Source organism: Alternaria viburni (genome assembly GCF_023758015.1).
Source record: "Alternaria viburni strain BMP 2772 chromosome Unknown scaffold_6, whole genome shotgun sequence".
Taxonomy (NCBI): domain Eukaryota; kingdom Fungi; phylum Ascomycota; class Dothideomycetes; order Pleosporales; family Pleosporaceae; genus Alternaria; species Alternaria viburni.
This window is the reverse complement of record NW_026055775.1, coordinates 23,614-43,909: the sequence shown is the minus strand read 5'-3', so window position 1 is coordinate 43,909 and position 20,296 is coordinate 23,614. Positions and strand designations below refer to the sequence as shown.

The 20,296-nt window shown below is 52.2% G+C and overlaps 9 protein-coding genes across 9 annotated transcripts; 8 read left to right on the top strand and 1 right to left on the bottom strand.

The window, feature by feature from the left end:
- Positions 1-196: 196 nt before the first annotated feature.
- On the top strand, positions 197-1,333 carry J4E79_003450 (uncharacterized protein; the record flags this gene model as incomplete). The annotated part of the gene is made up of 4 exons (XM_049352344.1): positions 197-224; positions 345-415; positions 461-830; positions 1,008-1,333. 4 exons carry the CDS (start codon positions 197-199, stop codon positions 1,331-1,333), a joined length of 795 nt encoding a protein of 264 aa, XP_049212723.1.
- A 278-nt stretch (positions 1,334-1,611) lies between these two features.
- VMA1 (H(+)-transporting V1 sector ATPase subunit A) lies at positions 1,612-4,137 on the top strand (the record flags this gene model as incomplete). The annotated part of the gene is made up of 9 exons (XM_049352343.1): positions 1,612-1,875; positions 1,934-1,979; positions 2,044-2,065; positions 2,118-2,166; positions 2,214-2,298; positions 2,352-3,019; positions 3,067-3,192; positions 3,252-4,025; positions 4,081-4,137. The coding sequence occupies 9 exons, from the start codon at positions 1,612-1,614 to the stop codon at positions 4,135-4,137; spliced, it is 2,091 nt and encodes a 696-aa protein (XP_049212722.1).
- A 509-nt stretch (positions 4,138-4,646) lies between these two features.
- Positions 4,647-7,018, top strand: VPS1 (vacuolar protein sorting-associated protein 1; the record flags this gene model as incomplete). Its single annotated transcript, XM_049352342.1, has 6 exons — positions 4,647-4,666; positions 4,723-4,792; positions 4,872-4,966; positions 5,024-5,765; positions 5,816-6,716; positions 6,765-7,018. The coding sequence occupies 6 exons, from the start codon at positions 4,647-4,649 to the stop codon at positions 7,016-7,018; spliced, it is 2,082 nt and encodes a 693-aa protein (XP_049212721.1).
- Positions 7,019-7,334: 316 nt separating this feature from the next.
- J4E79_003447 (uncharacterized protein) lies at positions 7,335-8,206 on the top strand (the record flags this gene model as incomplete). The annotated part of the gene is made up of 2 exons (XM_049352341.1): positions 7,335-7,560; positions 7,614-8,206. The coding sequence occupies 2 exons, from the start codon at positions 7,335-7,337 to the stop codon at positions 8,204-8,206; spliced, it is 819 nt and encodes a 272-aa protein (XP_049212720.1).
- A 133-nt stretch (positions 8,207-8,339) lies between these two features.
- Positions 8,340-9,589, bottom strand: J4E79_003446 (uncharacterized protein; the record flags this gene model as incomplete). Its single annotated transcript, XM_049352340.1, has 2 exons — positions 8,340-9,463; positions 9,520-9,589. The coding sequence occupies 2 exons, from the start codon at positions 9,587-9,589 to the stop codon at positions 8,340-8,342; spliced, it is 1,194 nt and encodes a 397-aa protein (XP_049212719.1).
- Positions 9,590-12,218: 2,629 nt separating this feature from the next.
- Positions 12,219-13,262, top strand: J4E79_003445 (uncharacterized protein; the record flags this gene model as incomplete). The annotated part of the gene is made up of 1 exon (XM_049352339.1): positions 12,219-13,262. The coding sequence occupies one exon, from the start codon at positions 12,219-12,221 to the stop codon at positions 13,260-13,262; it is 1,044 nt and encodes a 347-aa protein (XP_049212718.1).
- A 176-nt stretch (positions 13,263-13,438) lies between these two features.
- J4E79_003444 (uncharacterized protein) lies at positions 13,439-15,058 on the top strand (the record flags this gene model as incomplete). The annotated part of the gene is made up of 1 exon (XM_049352338.1): positions 13,439-15,058. One exon carries the CDS (start codon positions 13,439-13,441, stop codon positions 15,056-15,058), a length of 1,620 nt encoding a protein of 539 aa, XP_049212717.1.
- Positions 15,059-16,003: 945 nt separating this feature from the next.
- On the top strand, positions 16,004-17,622 carry J4E79_003443 (uncharacterized protein; the record flags this gene model as incomplete). The annotated part of the gene is made up of 3 exons (XM_049352337.1): positions 16,004-16,705; positions 16,836-17,485; positions 17,529-17,622. The coding sequence occupies 3 exons, from the start codon at positions 16,004-16,006 to the stop codon at positions 17,620-17,622; spliced, it is 1,446 nt and encodes a 481-aa protein (XP_049212716.1).
- Positions 17,623-18,808: 1,186 nt separating this feature from the next.
- Positions 18,809-19,622, top strand: J4E79_003442 (uncharacterized protein; the record flags this gene model as incomplete). The annotated part of the gene is made up of 2 exons (XM_049352336.1): positions 18,809-19,094; positions 19,144-19,622. 2 exons carry the CDS (start codon positions 18,809-18,811, stop codon positions 19,620-19,622), a joined length of 765 nt encoding a protein of 254 aa, XP_049212715.1.
- Between the last annotated feature and the right edge of the window lie 674 nt (positions 19,623-20,296).

Genomic DNA, 20,296 nt, shown 5'->3' with positions numbered 1-20,296 from the left:
GTTTCCTCACCAAATGCACGATCAATCTCCAAGTTGGTTCGTCCTGAGATCGAAAGCAACAGCGGATATACGATATGAGACTTTGATTCCTACTGTGATCTTCACTGCGCTCGCCTCACTTGTGGTGGGTTTGCGATGGTGCAGCCGAGTAACATCATCTACAGTTATGCCGGAAGACTACATCGTCACTGCAGCCATGGTAACCAGCACGAGTAATCTGGACAGTATTTAAAGCAACATTCTGATGCTCGCAGGTATTCTCCATCGGGTTCGCGGCCGTAGTTGCTGGACGCAAGACACCCAATTGAACATTGCATGAGGAAGAAAAGCTGACTGCAACACAGAGTTCAGCATCGATGGAGAGGATCTGAAGCAAGGAGGCCTTGAATCACCCTCGCTTGCTGCTATGCTGAAGGTGCGTGGTATCCATTAGGCTTCGCACACTGTTGACTGTTTGTAGCTTGTTCTCGCCCAAACTATCCTCTACCACCTGGCAAGTAACCTTGTCAAAGCCTCATTTCTGGTACAATATCTTCGCCTCTTCCTAGTCATCCCTCAGATCGTCTGGATTTGCAACGTGCTTCTTATTCTGGTCTTCGGTGCCACGGCTTGGGGCATCTTCGGTAACATCTTTCTCTGCGAGCCTGTGCAGAGTTACTGGAATGTCACGCTATCAGGAAAATGCATGAACAAAGAAAACCACTTCTGGTCAACGAGCATCATCGGTCTCGTACTCGACTTCTCCATCTGGATTCTGCCAATTCCCGTAATTGGGAAGCTGAATTTGCCCAGTCGGCAGAAGCTTGGACTAGTGGCAGTCTTTGGGCTTGGTGGATTGTGTGTCCCTCCATTCTCCGTGATAGAAAGCTATCTGCTGACTTCGATTCTAGCGTCTGTATCATAACACTGCTACGATTGGTGCTGGTACATGACGCAGCGAATGACGGTGAAGTCACAAGTATGGCCTCGCTAGATCCGATATCAAGTGTACGCTGACACGACTGCAGAGGCGGGTACCTACGCTATAATCTTCTCGACTATCGAGGTTAACGTCGCCATCATCTGCGGATCGCTGCTTGTCATGAAGCCTCTGATTGCACGCTTCCTGCCAGGTCTCATGTCCGAGCAACCAATGACCGCGGCGGAAGACGAGCGGACATGCAGAACCTTGACCGGATTGCATCTACTCAGTGGAGGCACGGAGGGTGACGTGGAGAAGGCGCAAAGGGGCAGGAGGCGCGACACCTTGATTGAGTCGGATGCGTTCGCTACGACCAAAGAGATGAAGAGGCTCATGAAGGGGCTGGGGAACAGCAAGCGAAACACTATGTAGCTTACCGAAGACGGGATGTAGCTTCTGCTATGACGTATGTCAACGTTGACGGTTCACGTCTCGCCCTGCTACCATTGTGATCTTTTGCTCAACAGAAAGCCTACCATGTGTTCCGAACAGAGGTCTTCAACTGCATGACGGCTGTTGTCCTTGTCCACGAATATCTGGGGAGCTCGCAGGCAGATGACAAGGAATGCCCCCACCAGACGTTAGCGTGGCAGCTTAGCTTGTCGACCGTGCTCAACCTCAACCTGCATCCAACATCGTTGATCGATTGAATGCAACTCGGTCTGCGTCCTCGTTTGCGAACACGGCCATCTTTATACGACCTAGTCCAAAAGAAGAACATTGACCAGATCTCGATATCTGGAGCTCATACCGCCGCCGGCCACGACGACGTTGAGCCACACCGAGTGCCGCTTCCCGCGAGCCCGCTGATATCACCACAAGGCGAGCTTCCCACCCAGCCGCCACCGCCGCACATCACCCTACAAGAAGCCAGCGACGACGAGAAGGAGACACCAGCACCCAAGATGCCTCCCGTAAGCACTACCAGCTATAGAGACGGGGTTGGGGCAGGCAGCTAATCCACGCGCGCAGAAAGGACAGAAGAAGCAGGAGCAGAAGTCGGAGGGCGAGGAGCATGGTAAGCTTGAACACTTTGCACTTGGACGTAGGGAACAATAGGACATGTCGCTAATTCCATACAGGCGCCATCTACTCCATTTCCGGGTACGTCACCGCATCGCAGCGCAGCGCTCGAGTCGCATACTGATCCGTCCAGTCCTGTCATCATCGCCGAGAACATGATCGGATGTGCCATGTACGAGCTTGTACGTGGAACGGTTCTACCAGGATGGACGCCTGCTGACTGCCCTAGGTCCGTGTTGGTCACGACAACCTCGTCGGTGAGGTCATTCGAATCGAGGCCGACAAGGCCACCATCCAGGTCTACGAAGAGACTGGTAGGCACACCGCGCAAGGACACACGTTGGAGGACCGGGCTAATATCGCACAGCTGGTGTAACCGTAGGCGACCCCGTATACAGGACCGGGCAGCCATTGTCCGTCGAGCTGGGCCCTGGTCTTATGGAGACCATCTACGACGGTATCCAGCGTCCCCTCAAGGGCATCGCCGACGACGCCAACAGCATCTACATTCCCCGTGGTATCAACTTGCCCGCTCTTGACCGCAAGAAGAAGTGGGATTTCACACCCGGTTCCCTCAAGGTCGGCGACCACATCACTGGTGGCGACGTCTTCGGTACTGTCTTCGAGAACAGTCTGCTCAGCGAACATAGGGTTCTGCTGCCTCCCCGTGCCAAGGGTACCATTACCCGCATCGCCGAGAAGGGCAGCTACACCGTCGACGAGAAGATCTTGGAGCTCGATTTCAATGGCACCAAGACCGAGTACAGCATGATGCACAAGTGGCCCGTACGGGTGCCTCGTCCTTCCAACGAGAAGATGTCATCCGACCAGCCGCTCATCGTCGGCCAACGTGTCCTCGACTCTCTGTTCCCCAGTGTTCAGGGTGGTACCGTGTGCATTCCCGGTGCTTTCGGATGCGGCAAGACTGTCATTTCCCAGTCTTTGTCCAAGTTCTCCAACAGTGACATTATTGTCTACGTGGGCTGCGGTGAGCGAGGAAACGAGATGGCTGAAGTCTTGATGGACTTCCCAGAGGTATGGAAATTGGATTATGGTGTGTACGACATGCTGACATGCTCTAGCTCACTATCGACGTCAACGGCAAGAAAGAGCCCATCATGAAGCGAACGACCCTCATTGCCAACACCTCCAACATGCCTGTGGCTGCTCGTGAAGCCTCCATCTACACTGGTATCACCGTTGCCGAGGTAAGTTTTAACTGCTCGGCATACACGTGAGAAGTATGCTGACTCGATTACCTGTGTAGTATTTCCGCGACCAGGGCAAAGACGTGGCCATGATGGCTGACTCCTCGTCACGATGGGCTGAGGCTCTTCGTGAGATTTCCGGACGTCTCGGAGAGATGCCTGCTGATCAAGGTTTCCCTGCTTACCTCGGTGCTAAACTTGCGTCTTTCTACGAGCGTGCTGGCCGTGTTCAGGCTCTGGGTAGCCCCGAACGATTTGGCAGTGTGTCGATTGTCGGTGCTGTCAGTCCTCCAGGAGGTGACTTTTCGGATCCCGTCACCACGAGCACACTCAACATTGTGCAAGTCTTCTGGGGTCTCGACAAGAAGCTTGCTCAGCGAAAGCATTTCCCATCTGTCAACACATCGATTAGTTACAGCAAGTACACAACTCCGCTCGACAAGTACTACGCCAAGAACAACCCGGAATTCCCCCGTCTCCGCGACCGCATCAAGGAGCTTCTCACTACGTCAGACGATCTCGACCAGGTTGTGCAGCTTGTCGGTAAGTCCGCGCTGGGTGATAGTGACAAGATTACGCTTGATGTAGCTACGCTACTCAAGGAGGATTTCTTGCAGCAGAACGGTTACTCGGACTATGACCAGTTCTGTCCGCTATGGAAGACCGAGTGGATGATGAAGAACATGATGGCTTTCCACGACGAGGCCCAGAAGGCCGTCTCCCAAGGACATGCATGGCCCAAGGTTCGCGACGCGACCTCGGAGATCCAGAGCCAGCTCCGTTCAATGAAGTTCGAGCTGCCCAGCGATGGAGAGGAGAAGGTCACCAAGAAGGTAAGCCTGGCAGGACGTGACACTTTGATTTGTACATGGACTGACTTCGAAACAGTACGAGGAACTCCTGCAGAAGATGACCGACAAGTTTGCATCGGTTGTCGACGAGTAAATGCATGTGGTCGAAGGCGATTTCTCCGTAGCGTGTCTGTCTCGTATATCTCCAAGATCGTAGAATGTGAATTGTACCAAGATACCAATACTGCTGCCTGAACCCGCTGACGACGCCGTGTCGCGTCCTGTGACCGCAATGCGCATCATGTGCGCGAGGAACGACATCATGGTAGTCAAAATATCGAAGTGGCTCTAGATTACTACTAGCGGAACACGGTAGTAGTTGGACACATCTCTGATTTGATACTTGTGACAGCCTGGTGACGTACGCAGACCATGGATATCCCCAAGTCGCGCGGATATTTCGTGGGGCTGAGTCGTGTGGCGTATCGAAGCTTGGGCTCTCTCCGACGTTGGCACCTGCAGCAGCTACGCAACCCGCAAGCAACAACCCCAGATCTCAGACACTCTCGCCTTCAGCGCCCTTGATACCACCAACACCCAAACCCGCTTCTACACACGAATACTGAAAGCATCCGCACCACCTCGACCCACACTTCGCCGACCATGGCGACAAACCCAAATGCGTACGCACATGTTTCGAGGGCCCCTCGCATTGCGGAAAGCTAACATGGTTATACAGCATCAACGTGAACGACCCGGGGCTGATTACGCTCGTAAACAAGCTCCAGGATGTCTTCACTACAGTCGGAGTACGTCGCTGCCCTCCGCCCGCCCGCGCGCAACTGGCTACACCAACAGCCCAAAGACGCATACTGATGCCTAAGTCAGGTCCAAAACCCCATAGACTTGCCCCAGATTGCCGTCGTAGGATCGCAGTCTAGTGGAAAGAGTTCGGTGCTCGAGAACATTGTTGGACGAGACTTGTGAGTGCCCACCGCTGCGCCATGGCCTGGGACATGTGGTTAACGATAGCTCTCCAGCCTGCCCCGAGGAACCGGTATCGTCACCCGAAGACCGCTCATTCTCCAGCTCATCAACCGCGCATCCTCGCAAGCGAACGGCACCCCCGAGGGAGCAAAGACAACAGACCAGGAGAACAATGTCGACGAGTGGGGCGAGTTCCTGCACATTCCTGGCCAGAAGTTCCACGACTTTGGCAAGATAAGGGACGAGATTGTGAGGGAGACGGAGTCCAAGACGGGTCGCAATGCGGGTATCTCGCCGGCGCCCATCAACTTGAGGATATACTCGCCAAACGTCCTCACACTGACACTGGTCGACTTGCCAGGTCTAACGAAGGTGCCTGTTGGAGACCAACCGAGGGATATTGAGCGTCAGATCCGAGAGATGGTCCTCAAGCAAATCAGCAAGCCCAACGCAATCATCCTGGCTGTCACTGCTGCCAACACCGATTTGGCCAATTCGGATGGTCTCAAGCTGGCGCGCGAGGTGGACCCAGAAGGACAACGGACAATCGGTGTCTTGACCAAGGTCGACTTGATGGACGAGGGAACCGACGTCGTGGACATTCTCGCTGGCCGCATCATCCCACTGCGGTTGGGCTATGTACCAGTTGTCAATCGAGGACAGAGGGATATCGAGAACAAGAAGGCCATCTCGTACGCGCTCGAGCACGAAAGGCAATACTTTGAGAACCACAAGGCATATCGCAACAAGGCAGCGTACTGTGGTACACCCTACCTTGCGCGCAAGCTGAACTTGGTAGGCTCAGTCTCTTCTATACACCTCGGCACAGCAACTAACAGTTACAGATCCTTATGATGCACATCAAGCAAACGCTCCCCGATATCAAAGCCCGCATCGCCTCCTCACTACAAAAGTACCAGGCAGAACTTGCTTCGCTAGGCAACTCCATGCTCGGCAACAGCTCCAACATTGTCTTGAACATGATCACGGAGTTCACCAACGAATACAGAGGGGTCTTGGAGGGCAACAACCAAGAGCTTTCTGCAGTAGAGCTGTCTGGAGGTGCTCGTATCTCTTTCGTTTACCACGAATTATACGCCAACGGTGTCAAGGCCGTCGATCCTTTCGACCAGGTCAAAGACATGGACATCAGGACGGTTCTCTACAACTCCTCAGGATCATCGCCAGCGCTGTTCGTCGGTACTACTGCCTTCGAGCTCATTGTCAAACAACAAATTAAGCGACTAGAGGAACCCAGCTTGAAGTGTGTCAGCCTCGTCTACGATGAGTTGATTCGAATTCTCAGCCAGCTTCTCAACAAGAACGCTTTCCGAAGATACCCGGGCTTAAAGGAGAAGCTACACCAGGTCGTCGTCAGCTTTTTCAAAAAGGCTATGGAGCCCACCAATAAGCTCGTAAGGGACCTTGTTGCCATGGAGTCTGTCTACATCAACACTGGTCACCCTGACTTTATCAATGGTTCACGCGCCATGGCCATCGTACACGAGCGACACAACAGCAGCAGGCCTCAACAAGTGGATCCCAAGACTGGAAAGCCTCTTCCACCTAGCGTGCCGCCGCGGTCGATATCTCCCTCGCTTGATCCTAACGAGGGTGGTGGCTTCTTTGGTTCCTTCTTCGCCAGCAAAAACAAGAAGAAGATGGCGGCTATGGAGCCACCACCACCTACACTCAAGGCCTCTGGTACCCTCTCCGAGAAGGAGTCGCAAGAAGTCGAAGTTATTAGTAAGTCGCCTCTGGCGTTGATGTCGGACATGGACTAACGATGTACAGAACTACTGATTACCTCGTACTTCAACATTGTTCGTCGGACAATGATCGACATGGTACCCAAGGCCATCATGTTGAACCTCGTTCAATGGACCAAGGAAAACATGCAGGGCGAGCTTCTCACCAACATGTACAAGACGGACGAGCTCGATGAGCTACTGAAGGAGTCAGAGTACACTGTCAAGAGGCGGAAGGATTGCCAGCAGATGGTGGAGAGCCTTTCCAAGGCACAAGAGATCGTCAACCAAGTACAGTAGATGGATGCGTGTCTGGGAGGATCTTGCGGCTAGACTTCCAAGGTTGTGTTCTCTGGGTCTGGCATCCTGCCATGACGTACAAGGTGTTTTGGGTGCAGCTTGCTAGATTTTGGTCTTGAGCCTGTTCATATTATCGTTGATGCATGCAATGTATGTCAGCAAGTGGAATTCGTAATTGCTCTATACTCGCTGTGATGCTACTAGCCATGGCGACGGCGCGGGCGTAGCAGTCGCCTGCGGAGCATGCACGGACCACCGAGCATCTCGAAAAGTCGCAGTGCACTCGAAGGCCCGCCTCTCCAGCACCAGAGCGGCCATGCTGCTCCCACGGATATTTGCGCCCGTCCGCGCCTCATTGGCAACATCCACGACATTCATCGCGCCATCTACACGTGTTCTCGACGCCCTCCGCGTGGCCAATGGCACCTCGGCGCCCACCCCGGTTCTCTCCTTCGTAAGGCACTCAGCGCATCAGGCCCAAGGACGAGCCAACGGAGCAAAAGATGGACCTGGTAAACGTTTAGGAGCAAAGAAGAGCGGAGGTATGTTCTACAGTTTGAAGAAGCAGTTAGGAGCCTGGCTAACGGCATTGCAGGAGAGTATGTCATCCCAGGAAACATCATCTTCCGACAACGAGGAACGGCCTGGTTTCCCGGCGAAAACTGCAAATTCGGCCGCGACCACTGCATCTTCGCGACAGAGTCTGGTTACGTACGATACTACCGTGACCCGAAGAAACACCCAAAGAGGCAATACATTGGTGTCGCCCTCGAGAAAGACCACACCCTTCCATACCCACCAAATGCGGCGAGACGGAGACGCTTAAACATGCTCGCCGTTCCTATCACTTCATCAACGAGTCCTTCTGCGGACGCAGTTGTCATAACCGATTTACAAGTTGGCGACGGCACAGGCAGCCCAAGCAGCGTGCGCGATACCCCGCGCGAAGCGACACGGAAGGGATTGAGCTTGACCGCTGGCAAGGGATACGCGTACCGTGAGGCCAACTGGCAGATTGGACGTGCGGCCGAGAAGGCGGGTGTGCAGGTCAAGGAGTTTGTGCCGGGTGACCGATGGACGGCCTGGAGGAAGAGGAGCACAAGGATCCAAGCGAACATAGAGAGGAAGAGGCTCCGGAATGCTGGCAAAAAAGCTAGCAAACCGAAAGCGAGGAAGGCCAGGGCCTAATCAACAAGACGACATACTGCGGGTTGTATGAATATATGTGTAAACTGAAGATATACAGCCTTTGACTGGCGATTTGACGAACACAAGAAGCGCTCATGTGAACAAATGATAATGAGTAGAGAATCTGACATGATTATAACCTTGCAGAGTCCTTCCAAACCAAGCCCCCTTGGTCCTCGACATAATGCCTACCCTTAGTCCATCCCATCCATGTGGTCAATGTATCTTCGCCCCCACTGCCAGGCTTCAAGCCCTTCTCGCTCCATCCGCTGCCATCCATTCCTATACCCTGGCCCTCTGCTGCCGACCTCCCATCATGACCATCGTGTATCGCATATCCAGGTGAGGACTTAAGAGTTACAGCCGGCCGTTGATCGAAGCCCTGGGTCTCGAGTTCACCCTGCGTTAGCACGGGCGTGCAGCATGCATCTGTTCCGTCGAAGATGGCCTCCCATTCCTCGCGCGTTTTCTTCTTGAACTCGGCGGCAAAGAAGTCCTTCAAATTTGGCCAGTCCGCCCTGTCGTCCCTATTACCAGGTAGATCCGACGGCTCCAGACCCATGCCCTTGAGTAAAGCGGCGTAGAACTGGGGTTCAATAGCGCCCACTGCCATGTGCTTTCCATCCTTTGTCTCATACGTGTCGTAGAATGGCGCACCACCATCTAGCATATTCGTGCCCCTCTCCCTCTTCCAGACCTCTGTCTTCAATCCCAACCTTGGCATAGTCGCCAATATCGCACTCCCGTCAACCATATTCGCCTCGACAACCTGTCCATAGCCACTCCTTTCTCTCGCCAGCAGCGCAAGCAATATACCAATGAAGCACATTGCGCCGCCTCCCGCGAAATCTCCCACGACATTGCCCGGCGCATACGGTTTTTCCCCTTTCCTGCCAAACATGCTCAACACGCCGGATACAGCAATGTAGTTGATATCGTGCCCGGCCATTTGACTGTATTTGCCATCCCGACGGAAGCCCGTCATGCGAGCTACGATCAATCGCTTGTTCAACTTCAACAGCACCTGTTCAGGGTCGAGACCGGCTTTCTCGAGGACGCCAGGTCGGAAGGGATCGATTACCACGTCGACTTGAGGGATGATCTTCTTGATGAGGGCGAGGCCCGCGGGCGATTTGAGGTTCACGCATATCGAGGTTTTGCGCCGCGTTAGTTGATCGGAGGATGGGGCTGAGGGTGCGCGGTCGAGGCGGAGGACTGTGGCGCCGTAGTCTGCTAGGAGCATGCCCGCGAAGGGGCCTGGAGACTGTTAGATAGAGCCTAGGGATCATTTGGTGAAGGGAGTTTGACGTTACCTGGGGCTAGTCCTGCAAACTCGAGGACGCGTACGTCCGCGAGTGGAGGTGGTTGGTTTGCTGACGGCATGACGAGGTAGCTGGAGGTAGTATACTACTTGGGACGATTGAAAGGATGCGCGTGAAGAGAGAAAAACGCGAGCTTAGTAGTAAACATGCTCGACGTCGACATTGTTGGCCGTTGCGCCGGCTAAGGACTCCCGCGGGGAAGCATGCTCTGGAAGCCGAGGTGCGGATGTGGAGAGCTCGAAAGCTGGGGTAGTAGCTTCATCGTTCGCGTTTGGTCTGTTTGTCTCCACACGCGACCATCAAGACGAGTCGATATATCCCTCGCTCTAAATAGCTCAGAACGATTCTGATGAGTTATGACATGTCATCCCATAATATATTCTGGCGCGCTTCGCCCCGCTCTTCCAAGGTGCTATGATTGCTAGCATTAGGCACCAGCGCGCGTATGCCTTCGTGAGCGGGTCTTCAAGAATCGATAACTCTGTAGAAGTCGCGGAGCTGTTCTTTCAAACGCTGGACGAACGTGGCTTCCTTCCAAGATTTACCCGTGCTCGACCACATCATGCCTCCCCAGTTGAGAGCGCGAACGTCTCGCATCAAACCTCAATCTTACGCTCTTTCTTCCAATTCCTCTTCCAGTCAAAGTCACCTCATGTCTGAATCAACCGCGCAATCGACAAGCGATACACCTTCAATCTACACCATCAACCTTTCACTACCACCGCGCGAACGCTATGTGTTGGTCGCCACCGAATACGCCCATGTTCTGCGCAAAATGCCGTGTCTCTACGATGAAGCCGTTCAGCACTTGAAGTTGCCTACTGGGATTTTTCATCTCTTAGGCCGTCTGTTCTTGCGTCGTCTTCACAGCGACGAACAGACTGAGGAACTCAGGGGCATTAGCGAAGCATCTGGCGTGCCAATGTACTTACTCGTCGCTTACAACGTCTTCCTGGACCTTCTCATGGGCTGCACGAGCGGCGGAGTCATGGTAAAAGATCCCGAGGCCGAGACAACGATGATGCATTTTCGAACGCTAGATTGGTCTATGCCTCTTCTGAGACAAGCAATTGTGCAGTTCGACTTCATCAAGGGTGTCGGCGGTGGAGTGATAGCGAGCACAATTGGCTACGTTGGTTTCGTGGGTGCACTTACAGGTGTAAGGAAGGGATTGAGTGTCTCACTCAACTTTCGACCTTATCACAACGCTCGTGGAATTTCAGGACCCAACATCAAATATTACTGGAACACGCTCATGGTGCTTCTGGGGAAGAGACCGAGCATTTCCACCCTCATACGCGACTGCCTTCTACCTAGGCCAAGCGCGCCTCGCAGACAGCACAGGCTCTCCAAGAAGTCTTTACAAGAACGAAGGGATTCGTCATCTGCACTGATTCCGCCATACAATGCATCTGACGCACCCAATAAAATCGCAACTATGCAGACATCCGTGGCGTATTTGATATTCTGCACCAGCGCAGAGACCGTTATCCTGGAGAAAGACTTCCATAGCGCAAGGATTTTACGCTCATCAACCTTTATCAGTACCACTAATCACGACGTATCGTTGGAGTCTACGGCCAATCCGCACGCCAACCAGAATCAAGCCATCCATACTCAGGGCCGGAATCACAGCTTCCTCAATGCCGGTATGCAAGAAGTACTCGAAGAAAGCATCATGCGAAAACAGTGTCTAGAGCGAAAATGGCGGGAGTGGACCCAGGAGCAAGGCCGTAAAGCGAAGCGAGGGCAAACTGCAGCAGTAGGCGTGAGTCCAGAAAAACTAATCAAGTGGTTAAAACAGTACCCGGTGTGCAATGAGGTTACACACTTTGTCTGTGTCATGGATCCAGCTGAAGGGATGTTCAGATGGGTGCGCGCTTTTGAGGAGGGCGAGATACCGTTTCAGGGTTGATGTCAGGCTTGTTGGCTGTTCAGATCACTTGTAAATAAGAGCACTCCTCGATCAAGAAGGTAGGCTGTTCGCGTCTATCGTGTTGCTAGGAGTGCAGGCCTCGGCTCACGATGCATGCGGGAGCTAATACTAATGCGGTTTGCCACCGTTTACCTTCCGTTCCTGAGGGTTCTGCAACTCTCTCAAACTTCAGACATCGCCCACTTTCGCGACCTATTGAGTCATTAGTCGATTATGCCAAACTTCAGGTGGTTCTATTGAATGATCATTACGGTTATAGAGCACCGAAGATGCGACGCACGTCTAGATGGCAACGCACAAGAGATCCAGGACCGGCTGTTGGACTTGTCGGGGGGCTGGATATAAGTGTGACGAGGTGAAGCCTTTTTGTGGGCGTTGCACGAGACTAAACATCATCTGCAAAGGCTATGGAGTCAAGCTGAAATGGCAGGACGACGCCGCCAATTCATTGGCAAAACCACCACGGAAGAGTCGGAAGAAGAAGGCTATCAACGATGACCAAGCACTCAGCCCAGCGTCGACTATCAGCTTCGAATCCATACAATCGGCAGTTACGAGTCCAGATGTACTGTTCTCATCGCCTGACTCGGCGAAAAGTATGCCTGCTTTACCGTTCAACAGCCCTGTGCTGTCCTATGGGATGTCTCCAACCGATCGATGGCTCCTTAGTTATTGGGGAGAACAGCTCTCAAAGCTGTTATCAATTTCACCTCAAAATGGCATCGCGACACCATTCCAACGACATTTGACAGCCATGGCCTACGAATCGCCAGCACTTAGATCGACAGTCCTCTCAATGGCTGCAAATCACCTTGCATTTGTATCAAACGATGCTTCACTTCACCTACAAGGCTACCGGCACCAACGAGATGCTATCCAAGAGCTTCAAAGGATGATTCAAGATCCAGTGAATATGGATACTGAGCCAGCCTTGGCCACCGTCATGATGATGCAGGTTTCGGCGCGATTGTTTGGCGATGAGGATGAAGCCAACGTCGCGAACCATCTGACTGGCGCCAAAGCCATGATAACAAGGCGCAGTGGGAGTAGTTGGCTTGTCACATCTAGTGCTCGCTTCCTCCTGAGCCTGTTTGCATACCACGATATTCTATCTTCCGTGTCAAGAGGCTCGCAGCCATTATTGGATCATGAAATGGACTTTATCGCTATCGAAGGGGAGAAAGAGCTAGAAAGTATCGCAAAAGTCCTAGTAGCCGTTGCAAAGATCAGTCAGCTGCAACACGCTATCAGGACGAGAAGAGCCCTGTCGCCAACAAGCCCTGCTTTGTCGGAAGATGAAAATACCACTGGTCAACATATCCAGCAGATTCTATTAGCCATGGAACTCGTTGCATGTAAGAGGGGGGACAGCGAAGAGCGCATAGACATTAGCTCGACAGCTGAAGCCTATCGCCACGCCGCTTTCATTTACCTCTACCGAACCTGGCTTGATATAGGTGCTCCCAACCCGATAAGCATGGAGCATATCAATCAGTGTCTATCACAGCTACAGCAAGTCGACATCCATTCGCCTTTAACATCAGCGCATATGTGGCCGCTGTTCACCGCGGGCTGCGAAGCGATCGACAGCACACAACGACAATTCGTCCGTGATCGATTTGAAAAGCTGTATGCTGTGAAGCATTTCCCCAGCTTGAAACGCGTCATGCGCGATATCGAACATGTTTGGGCAGCCAAGGATATGGAGCAGCAGATGAAAGGTCAAGATGGAATGGCCAAGGTTGACTGCATACAAGTCATCCTGAAAAGAAAGGGGCGGGAGGTCGATCTTGCGTGAGAGTTTGCCTAACGGACGTAGCTTGCTTTGCGCACAGACAGGTGGTTCTTACACGTAAGGCAACACTTAGATGGAGCAAGGCTCCGTTTGCGCCGGACGATATAAAAATGGGATTCGGTGGCCTATGCTGCGTCCATTATACCTTCAACCAGCCAGACTACACTCAACCAGCCACAATGAACACCCCAACTTCCGTCTCTCACTTAGAGTCTCTGCCCGCAGAGCTCTTCAACCGCGTTTTGAGCTATGTTTATAGTCCTTACGATTGTGAGATCGACGAGTCCGACACCGCGTTCGGCGGTTACCGCTTCGAAACTTCCCTTCTGCGCATCAGCAAGAGCATCCATCAGCTCGCGAAGAGCTATGTGCATCACATGCTGTCTTGGATACGATTCGACGTCAACTGGGGCGCTTTCGCAATTCAGCCACACTGGCTTGGTGTAAAATACATCAATATTCGTCATGTCAAAGCCGCCAAAACACTCCCGGACGGATATCTGAACCTGAGTCTACGGCCCATACCTCAGGAAGCTCCAGCTGGGCGTTTGCACATCAAGATAGAGTTTCCACATGCCAGCGGTGAAACCCAAGAGGATGTTACACGCATGGTCAAGAGTGATGCAAACATCTCGATGTCCCTGCTAGTACTTGAGAAAGACCTACCTGGTTTCATGCAGGTACTTCGCATGAACGACCTAGCCTATTGTTACCGCAAATTCCCAGGGACTACAATCTCCAATGGCGTACGTGCGCGTCCTGGTGTTCATGGCATGAAATCTGAGATCGTTGTCGCACATGGCCAACAGCTCGAGCGCTATCAACATCTAATCTTAGAGTTTCACGTCATGTGGAATGTCCTCCACAAGACTACCATTACTGGACACGCAGATAGCCATCTTGCTAAGAAGTCTGCGGTCTTTATACAGGGGCAGCATGAACATCAAGCGCGAGAGTCGGTCGGTTTCTCGAAAGCAGACATGAACGCTAAATTGCCTATCGAGCTCATGGGAGAAGGGATATCATCTCTCCTTTGGCTCAAACACCGGGGCGACGAGTATCTCACGAAAGGCTTATACGCAAATGCTTACATGTGCTACTCTAGCGCATGCACTCTTGAGGAATACTGGCTAAAAATGGCTCCACCGCCTGCTGATTTCACCGTTTGGTCACTTGCCGGCTTCCTCTATGTCACCTTTGGAGTGACGCTCATGTTCAATATGGCGATCGCCAAGATGAAAGGACGCTTGGACTTGGTTCTTAAACATCCTCGTGGCACATCAATGTTTGGATACTACGGTATGCTCGCTATTCTCAGCGGTGGCGGTGGACTTCTTGATGATCAATGCTATATGGAGCTGAGCATGGTAGCCATGATCTACGAAATGTTGACTGAGGACCTCAACCAGGGTGATCGATTATTCGATCTCGTTGGCAAAACTTGGGAGGATGACGACACAATCGATGATCTATCGCCAGATCTAGGTCTTCTGTACGACACTGTCAAGGAACTCGACGATGCAGAACCCACACCCGCTTCTGGCCCTAAGAGTCCTGATGGACTGAAGGCAGCAGTGGCAAGTGGCTTCGCAAATGTCGCGCCGCTGAAGTGGGCGGTCTCAGTTGACAACTTCCCGAATCCATTGCGAGAAGTCGTCCAGTTCTTGCCACGGGTTCAGCTCTTGCCGGACGGTGCTGTGGAGAACCCTAGTGGATACAGCTTCCAGATTCCGGTGTACTGCCAGCCAACTGATGAGCAGCGCATGAATGGAGAGGACCACCCGAGGTATCTCGTGTAAGGAATGACCAAGGACATTCGCGGTATTCTAGATGAAAGTCTTGTGTACAAGGTACATGTCGCTGTTGATATGACGTACAGGCAGGAGGCTTGAGCGTTCCAACCTAAAGTTATCCAACAAAGTTTATTGAGGTCTTCTGTGTCTAAAAGGTTGTGATTTTTCATCGTGCTTTGGTTCGAAGCTGCCAAGGTAAGCCCTAGTCGCAGAACCACAAGAGATCATACCTAGGTATCTCGTCAATCGCCCACATGCGCGACGGCGGCGATGGCAGCATATACGCTTTGATCGCTTGGAAGCTGACGAGATGCATCGACATAATAGCAGACTACACGTCAAAGATATGCACGCCGGTAATAGCACGCGCCCGTGAGGCGCAACATTACGACGAGCGCGACAATTTGGACTTTCTTGCAGATGGCCATATAACTATCATCCGCAAATTTGAACGAGCATTGCAAGCGCTCGGTCATTCGAGGTCTTATCTGCTCAAAATCACGACGATTATGGGTTGTGTATGTACCGCTCCTATGACACCGCCTGCGCAACCGAAAAAATGCGCAGCCAGCTCTAATGGATCGCTTGGTTCCTTCTCCGCAGCGCTATATCGCAATCACCCAATAGGAAATCTCGGATCGCATCGATACAAGACGTAAAGATGCGGGTGAGATGGGTGTTGAACTGTCTGATGGTGCGTGAAGAAACAGAAGGGAGGCCGGGCAAATTTTCGATGTTATCGAGATCCTGCTTGGCGCGCTAGTCCAACCATAGATTGGCGCAGACTGTCTTCCCGAGGGGTCTCCACTTAGGGCCCCTTCCCAGCCACTTTTAGATACATGCAGAAGGATCAGGTCCATGGTGAGCTTTGTGGCTTACCCCGCGATTGTAATCCTCGGCGATGGGGAGAAGAACGGCTGAGCTTCACACATCAAACGACTGTCCGCCGACATGGACACGCAATCTACCCCCGCAAGGAATGTGGCCAGCAGGGACGCAAGCATTGAATACATCAGCGACAACATCTTTCAATTGACACTCTCCCCAGAGAACAAAGCGGAAGTATTTGAGCCTGGCCTTTCCAAGCTCGACCAAGGTCAAGAGGAGGCCAGCCTCGTCCTTCGAAATTTGACCTCATGGTGTCCAGATGTCGCTGCTCAGTTTTCCCAACGCTCAACTACTACCATCTTGAAGACACCATTCCGTCTGGTCTTTCCTTCAGACGCTCGGTGGGCTTTCGACAAAGACCTGTATCCACGACAGTATTTCGCGATCTCCTATTGCTGGCATCCAGGCGACTATCCGAACCCGAATTATGAACCGCACGATCGTTGGCCTTTCAGCAAGCCCTTTGTAGATGCCATTCTGGGTGAGAAAGAAAACCCTCGCATAGGACTTTGGATTGATCAGCTCTGTATTGACCAAGAAGACACTCTCGACAAGCAAATGTCTGTTGCTGCCATGGATGTGATTTATCGATCATGCATGCGTCTACTGGTTCTGTTAGAAGACGTGAAACTTACTGAGGCGGAGACCCACCTTGTGGAGAACTTTGAAATCACCAAAATACAGTGGCATAAGTCATGGTTACCTGAGCCGGAGGTCAGACCGCTCTATTTGTCTTTCTACAAGAAGATCAACACAGCGAGATGGGTACGTGAAGCTTCAAGAAAAAGGGAATTCTGAAGCACACGCTGACTTGCTCATTCTTTCGTTGCAGTGGGATCGTGCCTGGTGCTTCCATGAATTCAACGTCAACGAACCATGGAGCGACAAAAGGCAGCGTTACAGGAATCACAATGCGACGTTCTTCATGAATGGACCCGGTGATTCCATAGTCAAGATGAAGTGGGTAAATCTCCAAGTCATCATGTCTACAGCGATAGACTTGCCGTCTCACGAGAACAATATCACATTAAACGCCTTCAAGGGCCGAGAAATCTTCTCGGGCTTTGCTAATCAAGGCGGACCTCCTACAGCGACCATGAAATCGAGTATCATGGCCTCTCATAACAGCGTAGCTCGAAAAGGCTGTCAGAATCTTGGAGACCGCATCAGCATCATGATAAACATCAGTGGGCGTGCCCTCGCATACTACGGCGAGGCATTGAACAACAAAGACGAGGTACTTTATTTCAGCGCACTTCTCGCCCTCGCGGCAGGAGAGACATACCCACTCAGTATGACGGACCCCACATCGATCAGACTCATGGGCAATAAGACGTGGCTTTCGCGAAGCCTCGGTACTGGCGATACTATAATTCCAAAATTTCCTCTAGGAAGTGTGCAGGGCATCCGCCAGATTTCGACCGAAGTCATCAAAATCGACATGATTTTTCTTCCAAGGCTCATTACACCAACAGATCACAGCTTCGAGCTGGACACTGTTGGCCAAGTTTTCCCTGGCACAATACCAACTACAGAGCCGGCAAAGTATGTCGCTGATGCAAGCAAATCGCATTTACCTGCCGCCCAGACGGACAGCGAATGCGACGAGCACAGACGAAGGTTCATCGCCACTTGTATCAGTAATGGAATTCAGTTTACTGCCAATCTATGGGAGCAGCTAAAACGTGATGTTGTACACCCCAACTATAACCAAGGCATTTTCAGAGATCTGCAGCCAAACACTGCCCTCTATATACCAGCACAAAGATTTTTGGACCAACTCCGACGATATGCAAGTCCAGAAACGTTGGAGAGTAATGCATTTGACTTGGATGACACCAGCATCTTCTTGACCTGGGTAACCGATCCTCGTTCAATGTATTACATTGGCTCTCTTTCATTCCTCTTGCAATGCACCATGGATGGGCGTCAGGCTCTCATGACTATCACGAGCATTAAGGAAGACTGGAAAGATGCTAAGTTTGAGGAGCTTCAAGCTGCAATTCCTACTGATTTGCTTAACGCGAGTTGCATGACGTCGAGGGTTTGGATTCTGCAACCATTGGAGATCGATGAAGGCGTTGTGTTGAGATGGAAAATTGTGGCAAAAGCGCTGCTGCTCGGTGAGCCAAATTTGATGGAGGAATTGAGACTGCATGGTAATCAAGACGATGCGGTGGTAGCGTTGAAGGCGGACACATGCGTGGGTGGTTAGGCATGCTATGGGCCTATGTACCGAGGTTGGTGCGTAGCGCAGGACACCGGACTTGCTGTTGCCGACCTTAAAAGTATTGCGAGCTCCATTGAGACCATCGATACCTGGATATACTCTCAGTGCCATCTTTACGGGCAGCTTACTTCGCTCCGGTGCACAACATGCTACATTCTTTTGCAACGACTTGCTGTTGTTATCGGTCATGCTGTATCATGGCCGGCGGACGGGCACAGCTGCAAGGCCTTCCAATCTTGCTTATTCACGAGCCTGGCAGGTAACCTACATTACTAATTCTCGCACGCCTCCCGGAAGCGCATCAATCGTCCATCCGAATTGTAACGTACACTATCACCCTACTCGACAATGAAGTTCGCTTCCACGGAGTTTGCCTTCGTGTCGCCTGCTTTTGAGTGGCTTGTTCGCTTGCTGCAGCCTTGGAAATGACGCCCCTCCTGTGCGATTGCCCTGCAGGTTCATGCTCTCGGCATCTCCTTCAGCTCCTCTGCCACTCCGCCCCAGTCTCGCTATCGATATGGCGCCGAAGCCCCAATGTCGATGACAAAAGTTTGCCGCCGCGCTCACTTATGCCTTGGGTATATATCAAGATATCGAGCTCTCTGTGAGGGCCACAATCACGGCCCGCAATCATCGCCATGGATCGCTCCACGAAACCAAGCTTCAACTTTGTGAACCTCACACACCCCGACGATCTCAAAAATGAAGAAACGCAACTGCGCATTCGACGTCTAGCTATGACTGAGGTCGGTAAAGCGAGAAGAAAACCCAAAACGAAGAGGGCGCGCAATGAAATCGTCCTTGAGTTTCGCAATCCGTCCGAGAGTCGCGTCGATGTTGACCGGTTTGGTGGCGGTCAGCTTGATCCCTTTAACCCCTACCCCATCGAACTTGACGACTCTTGTCGAGCGCTACTAGCGAACAGTAGGCGCATTCACTCGTTTTGGTCAGACTCTTTCCTGACTTGGCGTAGTCTTTAGTACCGAAGATAGCAATCATCCTAGCCAGCTCCGTGGCTCCTGGTACCCCGTTGGACTCAGCGATGCGGCAGCTTTTAACAACATGCTTTCCAACTCACAAAACTTCTTGTTCCAGAGGCGCAACGGATATTACCCTTCACAAGATGATGCCATAGCATTGAAATATCACAACAAGGCGCTTCGCCACACCACCCAGATGATGAACGACCCGGCGAAGCGCACGAGTGATGAAGCTATAGGTGCTGTGGTTTCTTTCATGATCCACTTTGTAAGTCGCCCGTTTGAGGTCAATGGCGGCAAGGCTGATGATCTTCAGGCTTTATTGGGGAACTTTACCAGTAGTGATTGGCAGAAACATAGTAACGCACTAGTGAGAATAGTGGGACTAAGGGGCGGATTCGATACCATTGAGAAAGAGCACTTACGAGTTACGATCAGCTGGTCAGCATCTGCGGGTGAGCCCAAGGCTTGATAATTGCTGACGTCTGAATAGGGCAGACCTCATAGGAAGCTTCTATCAAGACCATCCTCCTATTGTACCAATGCCACGACAATGGATAGTGGACTCGAAATCTCCACCGAACTCCCCACGGACGTGTAACGGCATATCGTTAGTCTGGAAACAGCAGCTACCAATGCAGCTTGACTTTGTCACCATCTTTGATGATATAGTCCAATTGATCTCTCTCGATAGAGCTTTCAATGAGGAGCAGTTGATGCTTGCGATTACGAGCGGTAGCTGGCTGGAACCAACACCTAAGATAGCGATACAAAGTGAATGTTAATTGCCCTGCTTGCAGGGCTGTATGTACTCGACTCGCACCGGACGAAAGCGGACGCTGTAATTGGCAGACCAGAAGCAGTCGTCTGATTGGGTGCAGGACGTGATTACCGTAAGCATTACGGTAATCACGGAGGCCGGCGTTTCGGGCGGGCTGCCGCGGCAGGTCGACGCGACGCGTCGCGTCGGCTTGCCGCTGCAGCCGGCGCCCGAGCCTTGGCGAGGAACATCAAAACTTCAGACGGGCGCAACACGCGCAGCGCGAGGTGCGACGCGTCAACACTCCAGACGGGAGCAAAAAGACTTTAGACGGGAGCAAAACAATCGCGCGCAGCGCGAGGTGCGACGCGATTGCTCGCGAAGCG